At 50.8% G+C, this 16628-nt stretch overlaps 1 protein-coding gene across 9 annotated transcripts in view; it reads right to left on the bottom strand.

Moving 5' to 3' along the window:
* Positions 1–2070: 2070 nt before the first annotated feature.
* RALGAPA2 (Ral GTPase activating protein catalytic subunit alpha 2) overlaps positions 2071–16628 on the bottom strand; it is a 135695-nt gene continuing 121137 nt past the window's right edge. For 2 of the 9 annotated variants that reach the window (XM_075147889.1, XM_075147890.1), the window contains 4 exons: positions 8649–8713; positions 8429–8468; positions 6604–6744; positions 2071–4872 (listed from right to left, as the gene is read on the bottom strand). In XM_075147889.1, the coding sequence (XP_075003990.1) occupies positions 4718–4872; positions 6604–6744; positions 8429–8468; positions 8649–8713 (401 nt within the window). In that variant the 3' untranslated portion in view covers positions 2071–4717. Of the gene's footprint in view, positions 4873–6603; positions 6745–8428; positions 8469–8648; positions 8714–16628 lie in introns of those variants that run through there. The other 7 variants (XM_075147894.1, XM_075147896.1, XM_075147891.1 and 4 more) reach the window with 5 other exon arrangements.

Here is a 16628-nt window from a genome sequence, read left to right as displayed (position 1 = left end):
GATAATACATATAAAAATGCTAAGTGTTCTTATGTATAAGTATAAATTAATTTTTATATAATATTTTATTTTATTTTACTCTATATTTCTAACGTACGTCTGTCTGTGGACATTTTCTTCCTGTTGCTGGCGGCTGGTTGGGCTGATGCCGCTGGGGCGACTCAAGCCTGCGGCCGCGTGCGTGCTTGCCCCCCGCCGCGCCAGGCCAAGCTCTGCCCGAGGGAGCCGGCCTGGCAGCCTGCGGGGAGGGAGCTGCTACGGCTGGAGCGGCGCGGGGGCCCCGGCGGGCGTCAGCCCGGGCACCGCGTCTGCTGAGGGGGCGGTGTGGGGTGCACAGGTTTGTGTAAGCACCCGTCCCCTGGGTGCGGGGGCACTGAACAGCTCAAATAATGATGCAAATTAAATTGGACGCTACAGTTAACACCCTGCAAATTATCCAGCTTCCTCCAGTGCGACGCAGCCGTTGTACACCAGCGCTGAGCACCCCTCGGCCGCGGGGCCTTCAGCCGGGGCTGCTCGGTGGGAAGGACGGAGGTTGAGGTGCGGATGAAGCCCCAGCCGCGCCGGGACCGGGGCCGCGCCCGCCAGGCTGGGGCCAGGTGCCCGCGTCAGCCCCAGGGCCGCAGGAACATCCCTCACCCCCATCAGTGCTGGACGCTGCACGGCTCCCCGGGGGGACGGCGCCGGCGTGACCCCAGCCCCTCGCTGGCTCTCCTGCGCGGCGGTTCCTGCAGCTGCCCCATCTTGCACAATTCGCTCACCCTCGTCCGGAAAAGGGCCGGTTCCCGGCCGCTCACGGAGCGCAACACGAGTGTGGCCAGTGCTGGGCCTGGGACAGGGAGCTCCTTACGAAAGGTGGGTGAAAGCCGGGTTCCTAACGCCTCGTTAGTGGGTAAAGTTATTTCTACAAATGGAGACGTTCAGGGCTTTATCTGGAGCCGTTTGGATTAATTCTCCATTTCTGACTAACGCACCTGACAGCAATTGAAGCGAGAACTTTGTTGTCTCTTCTCAGCCAAGGAACAGACATTTCCAAGTGTCTTTTCCCACTGCCAAATAATCCCCTCCCATTCCCACTGGCATAAGCGGGCAGTAATGCATAAGCACCCCTGGCATAATTACGACTGAGAGTGCAGACCCCCTTCATTTTTTTAAATAATGTCTCCACAGAGTAGAAAATCACCATCAGAAACATATTGGTTTTGATGTTCATGCAAATCGCTCAGCAATAAGGCATTACACGGCTTAGGAAGGGCAGCCTTGCCATCATGCATTTCTTGCAATGAATGGTATATAAATAATGTCTTCTGGGGTTTCGTAATGGTCTGTAATTATTATGAGCAAATTGCTGCAAGCCCCCTTCAGCGGCTTCCGCAGCTAATGCCCTTGTCGCGCAGGCTCCGCGGCTCCCGCCCAGCCGGGGCGGCCGCCAAGGATGCTCGGCAGGGTCAGCGTGCCGGGAGCGCTGCGCCGGGAGCGCTCTCCGGAGGAGCCGCTTCCACACTCAGCCGGAGGGCCGGTCCTTTGCGAACATCGATCACGTGTGTGCCCTGGCTGCCTGAGTGCTGTGATGAAGGCTCCTAGGTATGAGCTGCAGAAGCCCCTCCGATGGCAGCGCTGCCGGTGTTCAGTAGCAAAGGACTCTTCACGGTGAGGGACAGGATGAAAAACCCCAAAATAAAGAATGGTTCTAGGGCCCCCCACCGAGAACACCATCGGGCGAATGCGAGGCGTGAGTTTGTGGGGTGCCTGCGCTTCAGTCGTGGTGTGGCGTTAACACTTTGAGTTTTGCCAGCCAGGCCTTGAGTCTGGAAATGATGCTGCTGGTTACGCACCCGGCAGCTGCTTCTGCGGCCGCGGTCCTCGGCGCGCTGCGGGAAGGCAAAACCCGCGCCGGTGATGCCGTGTTACCGCTTCACGTACACCAGCTTTAACGCAAAGGTCCCGCCGCATGTGCACCAGACCTGCAAAGCCACGCCACGCGCAACAGCTGGAATCTTGCCCAGCGGCCCCGGCTGCTTGGGCCCAGGTACCACCCCCAGAGTCGGCGCGCGGCCGGGAGCAGCCGCCGGCGCCACCGGACGGCCGGAAGGCAGAGCGCCTGCCTGGCCACGGCACCTCCCGCCTCCCAGACGGCGCACACACCACGCAGGTACGCACCTTTTCATTGCTCTTTAAGAACGTTGTTGTGAGCTAAGGTTTATTAAGTTTGTGAGGGGTAAGAGAACAGCTTTGTTATCCGGTTCATAGTACAAAACCACAGCTGAATTTCTACAAATTAATATTTTTAGATTTTTGACATCAGGAAAATACTATTTTCATCGGTGTTTTAATTCTTCCCTGAATTAGAGATGCATATTGCTCTAACGAGAAAAGTCTCCTTTTATTCAGAAGAATGCCTTTGAATTATTTCAGACCATTTATTGGATAACTAAGAACAAGACAGCCTTGCCTATCCAGTCCTGAAAAGAAAATAAATTAAAATACATGTTTTATTTTCTAATTTCCTTTACAAATACAATCAGTAAAAAGCAAAACCAAAATGTGAGGCAGAAAATCAAAATGGCAGTCAAAACCCTCAGCAAACGAGGCTCCTTCCCAGCAGGACGGCTGCGTTACCCGTGTCCTGGCGCGCCGGCTCCAGCTCCTGCTCCGGGCAGCGCCGCGGGCCGAGCCGGCTGCCCCTCGGACCGAGCAGCCCTCTGCACAGAGCCCGCAGCACAGTGTCGAGCTGCCCCAGTGTTCCTGGCAACGTTTATAAAACCGTATCCCGTATTTACAGGGAAGTCACCGGGCTGGACCTGACACGCAAACGGACGTTCACGTTAACACCGAAGTAGAAGTGCAAAAAAAGCGGTGGCCCAATGGTGCGTTTTGCTTCACCGAAACCCAAATTATAAACCGAAGCACATTTAGTTGAGAGGTCTGCATTTGAATGCCAAGTAGCAAACCAAACAAAACCGCAACCAAAAGCAACGACGCGAACCAGACCTGGGGAGGGTTAGGAGGGCCAGAGGGGTCTGACACAACCCTTGAGAAGGGGCAGACGCTGATGTTCAAGACACCAAAAAAGTAAAGCTAACACAGTATTACTGTGTCGGCTTTTCAGCCATCTCCTCTCCTCGTCCACGCGCGCCAGGAGCGCCGGGGAGGCCCCGGCTGAACGTGGTGCGGGTCCCGCAGCAGTCATCAGGCGGAGGCTCACGTTCTGCTGCACGTGGTGTGTCCCACAGGTCCCTCACGGCGGCGCATCGATGGATTGCTGCCCTCGGTCTGGCCATCCTCATTCACACCGAGTGGTTGCAGGATCTCTCTCAGATTTCTTTTGTCTTTATAATACAGGGGCTTTTTAGCTACAGAAAGTTATCATCACCCCTAGAAACCTATGATACACGTAGACTGAAATACACTTCCTATTGAAAATACAAGATTTGCTTACTACACAAAGTGCCAAGAGGATGCTGCACGTCCTCAAAAGCCTTCAGATTTATTTTATTCTAACTAGAGGTGCTTCAGGTTGCAGACTGTTGCCCTGATGTTGTGAGAAGGTGAGGTGGCTCCCTAGGAGGTGTCCTGTCTAACTATTCAAACCGCGGTGAGAAGTAGTCGTGGCAAATGTGCGGCATTTGCTCTTCAGAAAGGAATCTGGTTATTTTTATTTTTCTATTTAGTTCCCAGTACGCAGCCATCCATCGCATGCGCTATTGCAGATGACACAGCAATCCCGAAGCCAAAGCCAGTGCTGAAAAAGAGGACTTCTGTCTAAAATAAATGCACAGACGTGAAGGTAAACGGTTGAACCCAGTTGGCGCAGTAGCTGCTAACCAGTACCTCACGCCTGCCCGGGATGCTGCCACCCCAGCAATCGCAGCTCTACCGCAGGCGGCACCCGACGGGCACTGAGGAGAGGAGCCTGGTCTCTGCTCTGCTCTGCAGGACTGGGCGGACCGAGCGGCGGCCGGAGCATCTTGGGCTTCCGGATGTTACACAGGAGGTAGTGAGGCGTGAGCTTGAACAAGATAGCGCGATTAAGCAGACCCTAATGCAGTGCTGCCACTTTGTGAAATTGGCAGTGCCCTCCTTAATTTCTGGTAAAGGAGCTCTTTGATGATTACTAATTCTTAGCTACATGCACAGAACAGGCGCTGGATGACCACGGACAACAGAAGGGGAGCAGAGGCTGAAGACAGACTGGAAAGCACCTCCATCACCCACCCGCACTCCAGAGGAGGGGAGTATTTGTTACGTGGCTAGTCATAGAAAAACCTCTATTTAGACAGAAGTCCCTAATACACAATTTAAGTGTTGACTGGAATGACTACAAGCAATGCTCTAAAGTTACATTAAATAAACTGGTTTCAGTACTGGTTCGTGTCCTCTCGCTGCGACACCAGTACTTGTGCACAGGTGCTCGGGGAGAAGAAGTGCGTGCTGCCGCCAGCCCGATGCCACACCGGCGGTGGGAGCTCCCGACGCCTTCGTTCTCTTGTGACGGAAACGGTCGAGCGAAAGGCATGATGGTAATGCAGGTATAGCTGCTCACCAGCCATGTCTGTCTGAATACATGAGAACTGCAATTTTACAGAGCAAACCCCTTCCCCCACCCCTTCAACACGTGCTCATCCAAAATTGCAAGTTCTACAGATGCGGCAAATAATTTATATCTGTTTTAAGGTCTCCTGGGTTCCCTCGGCCGGAGTTCTGCTCCCGCAGCACCTCAGTTGGAAGACTTGCTGAGAGCACTGGCGGAGCGGCGAAGCTTCCCGGAGACTCTGCTCTTGGAGGCACGTGGCAACGTGGGCGAGGTCTGGTCTGCTAACTCTATCCCTATGGTGACCGTAAGGTCAGCGCTTGCACTTGTGGTGAGGCAGCCTGGAAAACAGAACCGGCAGAGAAAAACACAACGTCAGGAGAGAACCAACCTGCCTGTCTGTGCATCAGAATAACTGCTTGGCAAAACGCAGCCCCTCTCCACCTCCTCCTTCAAATTAATCTCGAGGATCACTCAGGTGAGCGTGACATTTACAGTAGAAATGTGGCGCAGCAGCTGAGGAACCGCCATACTGCGCTTGCCTGGGGAAGTAAGGAATTTCTCTTTGCCAGCTTCCACAAAAAGCAAGGAGCGGGCGGGCCCAGGCGAGCACACGAGAGCCCCCGGCAGCAGCCCCTTTCGGGCCCGGCGTGCCGGCTCGCGCAGACCCTGCAGGCGCCGAGGGCCCCAGCAGCCGCCCGCAGCCCGGCGCTGCGAGGTGCCGCAGCGGCCCCGCACTGGGGAGCGGATGCACCGATCCTGCTCACTCAGAGCTCCAACAAAACCACATAACGCAACTCGAAAAATGTTTCTTTCAAGTGCGTGTTACATAAAATTATTTTTTGCTGCGTGTCACTAAACAGCTCTTCTGTATTTAATCTACTGGAAGCGAGTTTCCATAGCGTGAATGCTGTCAGGAAACTCTACCTGGGAGGTGTCTTAGCCTCTGACAAAAAAAACAAAGAATGCCCATTTTTTCTAATTAGTTCCACTACTTAAACAGGACACTGAGTACCCATCATTACCGGTGCACTCACGGCCACCGTTCAAGAACTTTCTCTGTGGGCTGGGGAACCTGGATGGCTGTAGCAGTGTCTACATGTGTTTACGCTTTGTTGTTCAACAACGTTAAGTTACACCTCAATTATTCCCCACAGGCAATTACGACTAGAGGCCAGGACTAAATAGGTTGGCTGAATGAGAACAGATGAGGATACAGCTATTAAACGAAGAAGTAAATGAATAAACTGAGGGGCGTGCGTGTGTGCAACTCCTGCCTCTCCCCTGCGTGACTGTAACGGTGCTCTGAGGAATACGAACCCGCATGCTGCAACCCAGCCCTGCTCTTGCGGCTGGCGTTCTGACTGTCCCAAGGCATTTCCCGGTGTGAACGTCATTTCATCAGCTCCCTCGGGGTACAGTATTTTTAAACCGTGTTATAATTCTCTCTCTAAGTCTTAACACAAAGGTTTTCATTAGCGGTGGGACGGAGGAACAGCCTCGCACCCAGGTGCTTGCCAGCGCGCGGGGAGAACAAGGAAGGCTCCGAGCCCGCACCGAAGGTCGGGGCCGGTCTCGGCAGCCGTGCGACCGCCTCTGAACTCCAGACGGATGGTTGTGTTTTGCAGCACAAACCTACTTCCAATTCAACAAGCAGCTGTATTTTCAGGCTGCGCCTGTATTTGCTGTTAGCTTGTGCGACTGACGATTACGGGGGTATCTTTAATACTCCCTTCAACTTTATCAGCCCAGGTGACTCTCAAACGTGCAGAAAATGCACCAAAATGCAGCCAGTGCCTTGGCTGAAGCTGCCGATGATTGAGCTGCCCATCGGGCAGCGGTGAGCAGGGAAACCTCGCTCACGAGGAGGGCGAGCCTTGCCCTCGTGGAACGTGTCAGGAAATGTCCGTGGTTCAGGAAGGCGGGCGGGAGAGGGCTCTGCAGGCAGGGAAGCGCCTGGGACTCGATCTGCCTCCGCAGGAGAGAGACCCAGGCCGACCCGGCTGCCTTTTCAGCAGGCGGCTGGAGTGGTCCGGGGTATTTTAAACCTCATGACAAACACTGCAACCTACCTCGCCCCACCACGAGGAACTGCAGCAGCCCCACTCTGGGCGTTTTAACAGCTTGCATTGATCCTGTCGCTTCTCGGGAATAATGCTCGGAAACTCCATGGAGTTTGTTGGGCACAGGCAGCATCACGTTCTGTTTCCTCACTACAAGGGTTAAAACTTTGTCCTCATGCTTTAGCTAACTCTAGATATTTTAATGGCTCAAAGCAGTGAAGGGAACAATGCTGAGGTCTGGCTGCAGCTAAACCCAAAGTACCTCTTGCTGCTTTGAAATCCCCCAGCCAGTTTGCAAACCGGCGTTTGCATTTCAAAGACAATCTTCACTTACCAGATTTATACTTCAGGACAATTGACTGAAGGGGAAATATCGCATTAAAAAAAGGTGAAAAACGTGACCTAGCGTGTAAAGGCATTTTCTGTGAAAAATGTGGAGCTGTCAGTTTTGGATTAAAAACAAAACCCGCGGTGCTGTTCGCGGGGAGAAAAGCGTGGGGGAGGGAAGGGCTGTGAGGGAGGTGTCGTACTTTACATTCCTGCAGTTAAGCAGAATGGCAGATGGTCAAAATAATACAGTTTTCACCAAATGGACAAGCTCAAGCAATATTCATGCAAGCGCTGAACAATGCATGGCCTGCGCATACGAAAAGCAGGGCGGCTGCGGCAGGTGGGGGTGCGGGCGAGGCACACCTCGCTCCGGGAGCACCCGCAGCATCCGCCCGCCTCGGGAGCCAGCACATTCCTTCAGTCCGAACTTTCTTCTGGCGAGTCCTTAGCTATGCAATCAACCTTGAAGCTCCCCCGAAACCGCCTTGATTGATAGGGAGACAGCAGCTGCAGAGTGAGCAAGTAATAACCACGAAAGATAAAGGCTTTCATACAAATATTATAATTCCACTTGCAAGCTGTCTGGCACGAACTCTAATTACTTGGCCGTCTTGCAAGGGGAGCCTGCAACTTTGTTCAGAGACGCGGCTCCACTCGCTCAGCTGCGCTAGGGAGAGAAGCAGGGCTGCGCACACCCGCCCGCACGTGCCCGGGGAAATCAGCGTCCTACGTGTATTGATGTTGAGATGCTCGTGAGAGGCTTAGTTCTTTTTCTTTTTGCAGTGACAGGGAGGAGGGGTTTTTCCTCTCATGCTGTGTCTGTTTCAGAGGGTGCACAGGCAATGTGAAATTACAAGCTGTAAAAACCAAGCAGCAGCTCCGCAATGGTGTAGTAAATAAAAAATGCTAGTTTCCGAGTCACAGGTGGACCCGGGGAGTGCTTAAAATTTACAACTCAGCCAAACGTGAAATTTGCAAAAAGGGGGAAAAAACCCAGCACAAGCTGCGCAGCAACTCCTTCCTGCAAGTCGCGCTGGTTTCCGGGCGAGCACCGCTGCGGAGGTGATGCCGTGCAGCTCCCGCGGGCGCTCGCTGCCGGAGGGCCCGGGGGTGCACCCAGCGTATTGCCGGTGGCTGCCCTGTCCCCGATCCCGTCCTGTGGTGCCCCGGCCACAAACACCCACGCAAACAGGCCCAGCCGCGACCAAAACTCTTCCCACTGCGGCAGGTGCCGGCGTCGGCCGTGCCCGGCAGCAGCCGGGGGGAGCAGCGGCCGCCTGGGCGGGCGGGCAGTGGGCACCCCACGGGGCTCGGTGTGCGGGGGGTGGGAGGAGATGGGGTGGCGGGGGCAGAGACAGGCAGAGACAGACCCGGAGAGCCCCAGAGCCGCCGCGGCCACGCGCTGAGCACAGGAGGAGGAAGAGGAGGAGGAGGAGGAGGAGAGCTGTTAGTGATGGAGCACAACGCCAGCAGCAGCGGGGCCTGCGGGAAGCATCGCTCTTACCTGCGGCAATTACCGTAACGAGACCATTACATATTCTAATCTAAAGGGAGAGAACACAAAATCATATAAATAGAGGAACAGCACACCCGTCGCGCTCGCATGAAGGTCAGGCCGGCTGCTCGCGGGCGCCCAGCACAGCGGAAACCAGCCGCGGGCGACACGGCAAACTCGGCACACGGTGGGCACCAGTTGTAAGGGCAACTCACGACAGAAAGTTCACCTCGGTACCCTTGGGGACCTGGAGAGAAATGGGTACCCACAGGCTTTGTCCTTGCCCCCGTTGGTCTGTTGATTGAAAAAACGGAGGGAGGAAATGTTGGCAAAAATTGGAACGAATAATCATCCCCCTTCAACTTTTGCCGATATGGTAGCGTGGGACGTCGGCAGCCTCCTACTTCAGCAACATTTCCAACACTGTTAGTGGTCGTACAATTCCAAACTGGGTAAAATTTGGTAAAAACCACTATTACACTGTAGGCAGGTTAAAAAAACAGAAAGTGAACAACACACATATGATGGGGCCACAAACTTCCCACGAACGGGAAGCCACTTGTATGTGCAAAACCACATCATGAGCAGTCGTACGCCTGCACGCAAATAAGACGCGCGTGAGTGAGGGATCAAATGCCTCTGCGGTCTCTTACAGGTAGAAATGCTCTACGGTGATGAAGGCTTAAGCTTTTAAAATATGTTCCTTGCAGGAGGGGATTAAAAATTCAGTTAGTAACACAGATAAAAATACACTTTAAATGAAGAGTTATCTTTTGGAAAGCTAGAGATAGATAGCTTATTTTATTTTAAATCTACTAAACAGAACAAATCTGGTTTCTCATACAGCACCAGGGCATGTGCTCTAGGAAAAAGATCTTTTAACAATTTCTCTTCTCCTGAGAAGAGAGAGATGAACACTCCTGAAAGCAAAATAACTCCCCCTCCCCACTCTTCAGCATACACGCAAGCACAGCAATATGGGTACCGACGATGGTGAAACACCCTCCTGGACTTCCCATGGAGAAAACAGGCAGGACCTCTGCCAGGGCAAGGCGATACAGCGCTGTCGTCATGCAGCTGAACGGCTGAGGGTCCAACTCCTCACCAAAACCGGCTGAACCCTCCTCAGGGACACCACACGCGGAAAACCAAAACTAAAAGCATCTTCTCTGTCAGCTCCCTCACAGGTGCAGTAACGTTAGAGGTTTTTTCTTGCCCGCAAACCAAACCAACCAGCCCGCCAGAAGGCCACAGTGTTTCTGTGGTTGAAAATCAGCTTTTCAAGTTGCCAGTACGTTCAGCAACAGCATTCAATGAGTACAGCAGGTACCTCGCACAGCTTTACAAGATACGGGATCCTGACTGATGTGCTGCAAAGCTGCGGAGGTTGCTTTTAAGAACTACAACAAGAAGGAGGGTATAGTTTGTGCATTATAGCGCTACTGAAAATTTCATTAAAAAGACAGCGACTGCTGTGGAAATTTCTCCCAGAAATTACTTGATAAAACTAGGCGGTAGGCTATGCTATTCCTCCTGTGCCTGCCCTTCCCTCGCCCCCACCCCCACGCGCAAGCAGGAAAATCCTTTGAGCCTTCAACCATGTTCACGCGCACGTTTAAGGGGCTACTACAGAATCCTGAAATTAGGTTCGTATTTTCTGACATGATCTCTGCAGAGTTGTTCTGCACTGTCTCTGAAGCCGGGCACTGCTCCAGACCCAACCGTTTCCAGCGAGGGGCAAGCGAACCCTAACAAACTCCTCCCTGTCGTCACCCACCTCCGTGCACGGCGGAAAAGCAGCACCCTGCAGCACCGCGATGGCGTTTCGCTTTTCCCTTACTGCCCTTGCTAACCTGGGAGGAACTGGCTTGACCGACGAAGCGCAAGGCTATTGCTCTTACTTGGTAAACGTTTCTATCGTATGAGAAAAAGACAAGAAAGCTGGGTCTTAATGTGTAACCCAAGTATGTACAAACGGATTACAACATCATGTGTGATCATTAAGGATGTTGAAGCTTTATACTTGAGAAGACCCATGAAGTTTTCACACAGGCCATGACCTATCCCCCCCCCAAATTAACCTATCAGCCATGACAGGCCTGTGGAAATCTTTGTTTTCTTTCCCAGTAAATGTGAAGGTAATAAAATTCCAGAGAGAATCATACCAGTAAATCCGCTTAGCGTTCTGACATGCTCTGCTTTCCACTCACAAGGACAGGCTGAAAATACAATATGAGCAGCATCCTGAGCCTGCATGTTCAGGGGAGTGTATTGTGAAGAAATTATCATTAAATAAAATGCAACATACACACGTTCAGTGGTCTGAAATGCAGATACAACAAGCAGCTGCATTAAGGATGCAGGAGATCAAATGATCGGAACTGCATTTACACCACGTGGCCCTTTGGTGACTTGTCGTGTTTGGCACGAGCTGTTAAAATAGTTCATATTTTGTTAGAGTGACAGCTGTTTTAAAGCTGCATTGAGATCTTTCATTTATCTTCTGTCTTTGAGCAAACCCCAAAGGCTATGTGCTTCGACCTCAGCAGCGACAGCGGGGATCCCCTGGAAGAACAGGCGGGTGTTCTGGCTGGCGGCCACCGAAGGCTGGCAGCTGGGCAATGGCACGGAACATCACTTGTCCGTTATGTTTGGAGATTCTATCAGCTGAATCTACGCAGCCCCTTTTCCCCCCAAACCCAGGAAAATGCTGCAGAAGAAAGAAGGGCGTTCGAGCTGACTGTCCCAGCAGCACGGCCTCAGGCCGGAGGGGGACGAAGGCGTGGGGGACAGCTCAGCCCTGCCTGCGCCGGAGAGCCAGCGCCGCCGAGCCCAGGCTGCGCTTGCAGGGCCAGCAGAAGTCAAGGGCAGTTTTTGTACCTGCTTCCCCTGACCGGATCAGACCTAAACGAGGAGCTGCAACAGCCGAAACACCGGTAAGCCAGGAGCTTTGCTCCACTGTTGTTTGGCTATGAAAAATAAAAAAAGTGAAAATACACCTTGAAAAGCTGTAACTGGAGCAGTAAGAATAATTTGAAACTACAGGTTAATCGAGGGTGGAAACAACCCTAAAAAGAGCACTCACAGCTCCCAGCACAGGTGATGAGTGCTTGACGCCATCGCTTACCCAGCCTTGCTTGTTTTAGAGATTTGGAAATAAACCCTAAATGTACACATCAAAGTTCTAATTAGTCGTGACTAGGAGCAGCCGCTAATTAGTTCTGCACTGGTCAGGCCAGCCGGAGGGACCACAGCAAGTGTTAGTGGTTATTCCTCCTTTGCACGCAGGCATATAACACGCAGGACGGCACTGCACGGGCTCTCCTCCGCCGCGGCTGCGGGGCTGACCTGCGTCAGTGCAGAGGAAAAATGCAAAGGGGCCACATTGCCTGGAGCTTTCTCGCAAGCTGACAGCTCGAGCAGCTGGAGCTGTCACCCGGCAGAAGAGAGAGGCCCGTCAAGCTAATATTTTTTCCCATCCCAGCGCTGATTGCTAGGGAGGAAGCCCTCCCTTGCCATCTCCTCTCCCAGAGAGCGTAGCTGGGAGAGCTCCCTCTGAGACAATCAATTAAATGGAAAAAAGAAAGGGCCCAGGCTGAGAGCCCTGATGTTGCTCTCACACCCGCTCCGCTGTAGATCCCGAGGTTACACCGGGCTTGAGGGAGAGGCAACCCCAGCCCCTACTCGGCCTCGGGGGGCAGGTCCAGGCTGCTCGCCCTTACAGGTGGTGGGCAAAGGGAAAAACTGCCCTGGCACCCAAAGCAGTCTGCAACTGCTTTGCAGGGAGCTGCGAAGTAATGATGCAACTTCCTGACCGTTCTGTAGACTTCTGAACCAGGCCTGGTCCTCCTGGTGCAAATCTACATCAGACTGTTCAAGTCAGAGGAGCTATGGGGGGTACAGAGCTGATGCCACTTAACGATTCATGGTATTTACTATGACTTTGCCCTATTTAAAATAGCCCATTTCTAACCCTTACAGGAACACTAAGAATTGTACTAATTCAAGAAAGTATTTCTCCTTCATGAAAAAATGCAAACTATCATACTGTCAACATGCATAACCTTCGACTTTTTAAAAACATAAAGGGTCTGACCAAGGCACGGGAGCAGTCCCATGGTGTGTTGAGGATGCAGGAGCTTCCTTGTTATTCCCTAGTATATAACGACCAGCAAGGTGTTTAAACTCTTCAGACTGCTACATGCATGAGTAGATTAACGAATTAAGGAAGACACCACAGCCTGGAAAAGATTTTCACTCACTGCCTGAGTCCGAAAGAGGAAAAATGGTGTTTCTGATTTCTAGTGTTGTCTTTGCAACTGTAACAAGTGCTCCTGTGAGAGGAGGGATGCACTTCCACTCGGTCATTGCTTCATCATTCAGCCAAATTATGATTTTGTTTATAGCATCCATGTGTCGTCATGGAAATCATTGTGATTTCTCAGTTTTGCCATTAACAGATCCAGAAAGCGGACCGGAATTGCTGTGTCATGTTACCCGAATACGCTCATGCGAGTTTCCCTAAGTGCGAAGAAGAAAGGTGATGGAAAATATGAAGTGGATTTATTCCTTGTGTTTTGCTGAAAGGCACCTCTGGGGAGAAAGGGTAAATTTGGGGTTTCTGCAGAACATCCTGACCTTCCTCCTTCATTAAAGCAGGTAATTATGCTTGATTCGGTTGAAAATGTCATTTGGCACCTCTTCATTCTCTGCTATCAAGCAGCTGCCATGGGCCAGGAGACAACGTCACCAGGCGGGACGGAGCCCCCCCGAACCCGCCTGCGCCGCGTCAGGATCCCCCCGAAGGCCGCCCGAGCCGCTCGCCCAGCGGGCAAGGTGCTCGCCTTTGCTCAGAGCAGCTGTGAGAACTACCTGGACTAAACAGAGAGGGGAAGCAGGCCAGGTCCCTGCTCCTCCTCCTGAATACTCTTCACAGGGAAGGGGAAAAAAAAGAAAGCCCTTGAGTCCTGCCTCCTTGGGGAACCCTTCCCACGCCTCTGCTCAGCTCCCTGAGCTTCTCCTCGTGTTTACTGCCTGGACACCCTCTACGATGGCAACGTCTGGCACCTATGATTGCACATTTCCCTTCTCACCTACTGAGAACTGAGTTCACGCGGACCTCCTGACGAGCTCTGTGCTAATGACTTAACTTCTTGTGCTTCCTTCCACACTTAAGGGCAACGCCTGTACTGGGGAAGGAAGGATTCGGCACAGAGGTTCCAACCTGCCTCGAAGCGCCGCGTGTAGCTCCACAGCAGCGTCCCGGTCCGGCCGGTAACAATTGCCAGATGGTTTCAGCACCGCCTCTTCTCGCAGTGGAAACAGCTGAGCAGTGGGCTCCTAGCTGCCAGGGTCGTCTGGAATTTTCCAAGTCCCAGTTACTAGAAACTAATTTTTCGGTTTCAGGCAACACTGTCATATTGATAAACCCAACACTTGGCATGTGCTGCGGATGCTGTAGTATCATGCACAGCTACTCATTTTCAGAAGCTCCATCCGGCTTCCCTAAAAATATGCAAAAATACTATACAGAACCTGGAGAGACTTTTATTCCACCTAGCACAGAGAACCGACAAAACATCCTACAGATTTTCAAGGAAAATGCACACACAAAGAAGTAAAAAAACCCAGAAAACCCAAACCAAACAAAACCAAAAGGAATCATTGCTCAGTTAGCATTAAAAAGAATGTAAGTCTGTTTAAGACAACAGTTACTCCAGGTTTGGTTTTGTTTTGTTTCTGTCAAAAATATATTCTAAAGTTACACAGCCATTTGAAATACTGCTTTTGCTTTAAAGTGGGAAAGCTAAAGCTCAGCACCTAGCAAAAAGTGTTTTAAAATAAACCATTCTTGTTTGTTGTACATTCAAGTATTTTCTACAAGAAATTTATGCATGTAAAAGTCTGGAGACAAAAGAAAAGCATGTGTCACCTTTCCAACAAAAAGGCTGCAAAATCTCAGTTTTATGTAAATAAGCAGGCACGGCTTTAAAACCAGGGAATGCTGAAAACATCTATAGTTCCTCAACTCAAGTGTTGCTCCTGGGCAATGCTATAATATTCATTAAAGAATCCATTTATCAACAGATACCACATGTCAGAGTTTTCCAGCACAGTTTTCCTGACACTCCACCAAAAACGATGCTTTAAAAAAATTAAAATGGAAAGCAATAATCCGAGATGCTTTTGCCTGCTGTTTCATTCCACAATAGCTATTAGCAACTAAAAAAGCAAAGATTTACACTATATCCCTTCTGATAACGTCAAGCATTATGCTTTATTTTCCAAATCATTAGCATGCACAAGAATGACCTCATGGTGAACAGATGCACTTGGATATGGCAGTGATTAGATCAGTCCTCTCAGCAGTCAAGTGTGCCCATTTCAATTAACCCTTTGAAGCACTAACCGCAAGTCCACGCTGCTGAAAAGCAGGTTTGTAGCTTCTCTTGAAAGTAGAAATCTGCCCTCGCACGTATAAAACCCTCAAATAGAAATCTTTCTTGGGTGGAGAAGTTCTCTTTTTTGCTTTCTAGAATATCTGACTACTTCCATTTTCTAAGGGTTAACACGATTCTGGCTTCTGATCTTAAATGAAACAAACGCTTTTTAGTCAGCAGAGGTAATTAAAGTTGGAACGCTTTTGTATCTGTTTGTGCCTGTTTCATTTTTATGATTTTTTAAAGAATACAGGTGTATTTTTCTGAATAACTGTTCTTCTTTTTGGCTGAGGGAGCAAGAACAGAGAAAGATAGCAGCTTAAAACCCCATCCGCTAAAACGAGGGAAATCTGCAGAGGGAAAGGATAAGAATAATTCAATAGTGTTGGATTACTGAGGATTTCCTGGGCTGACTCTCATACCCAGCCTAATTAAAATACAGCATGTAATGTACCAGTTTAACAACAAAGGACCGTATTCTCATCTTTTGTTCCTAATCTGCACATCCCCTAAATGAGTCCAAGGATGTCCATTCTGCCTACCAGGCTGCATTTTCAACATCTCCAGGGCTGTCTCTGATACATGTAGGGAGTTTAAGGCTCTACTGCTGGAAACAGCAAAAGGGGTCAATTGGACGATTTTCATGCATAAAATGTAGCACCTGCAAGACTATTTGTGATACAGGAGACTAAGCCAGGGCACACTTCAAGAAACCCACATCCCCTCTGAATCTAGGGGAAGCATCCCTAAGAGGCAGTATCAGAAAACATAAAAACATTTAGTTCAAATAATAGATCATAGTTAATAATACACCAATAATGTGTGTCATTAACAGCTACATATTTGATTCATTTAATGGTCTTGATTTGCTTATTATACTGTGTTAACGACTACAAACAATCTTAATTTTAATAAAAAGCATACTTACTCATTGACCCTTTCTATTGTGCACATGTGTACACAGCGATGACAGGATTTCAATTAGGTGGTATTGAGAATAAGATCAGAGGAAAATTAATCTTAAATTTACCTGAAAAGTTTAAGCTAGGCAGGGTTAGCAGTATCGGCTGGCTTGTTACTTGAGAAGGAGAAACACAGACCTGTGTCAGCTCCATACATTTATTGCTCCGTGATTCATTTTTTCTGTTTCAGAATAGAATTTCCCCTTTTACATGAAGAAGAATGCCATCCATATTTCTTAAGCGGCAGACAGCCGATTTTGCAGGCACAGGACAGGAGAATCTAAGCTTGGAGGAGGCCTAACTGCCCGCGGCACGGGGGGACGGGCTGCGCGCCGGAAAACGCAGAGCTGCCGCCGTCCTGCTTGCCCCCGGCTGTGCCCACGCCGACAGGCGGCTCCAGAAGAGTTGCGCGTCCCTTTCTAATCGTTAACAGGGATGAATAGGTGGCCGCAAACTTAGTCAAACTGCACGCGAGCTGGTTCGTTCTTTATTTCCGGAGGCTGCCGGTACATTTGTAGTACCCCGCCAATCTAACCCACGACAAGCGTGGAAACGGGAGGCTGAGGCAGACGCCCGTGACCCGCACGCAGCTCCGCACAGGGCTCCCTGCTCCTGGGACGGGGACTCGCCGAGCGGCGGCTGCCGCCTGCGGCTGGCAACGGCGGCTGCGTTGCGAGGTTTACATTCGGCCTCCTTGCTGATGCCGGGGTGGCATTTGATGGAAAATACATCCTAATGGCAACGACTGACACGGCTTGGCAATGTTGGACTAAATATGCAAGTAAATCAGTAACGTGAGGAGACTCT

Source organism: Calonectris borealis, chromosome 3 (assembly GCF_964195595.1).
Source record: "Calonectris borealis chromosome 3, bCalBor7.hap1.2, whole genome shotgun sequence".
In the NCBI taxonomy this organism is placed as follows: Eukaryota; Metazoa; Chordata; class Aves; order Procellariiformes; family Procellariidae; genus Calonectris; species Calonectris borealis.
Note: the sequence above shows the minus strand (reverse complement) of the source record. Positions and strands in the feature narration are given on the sequence as shown.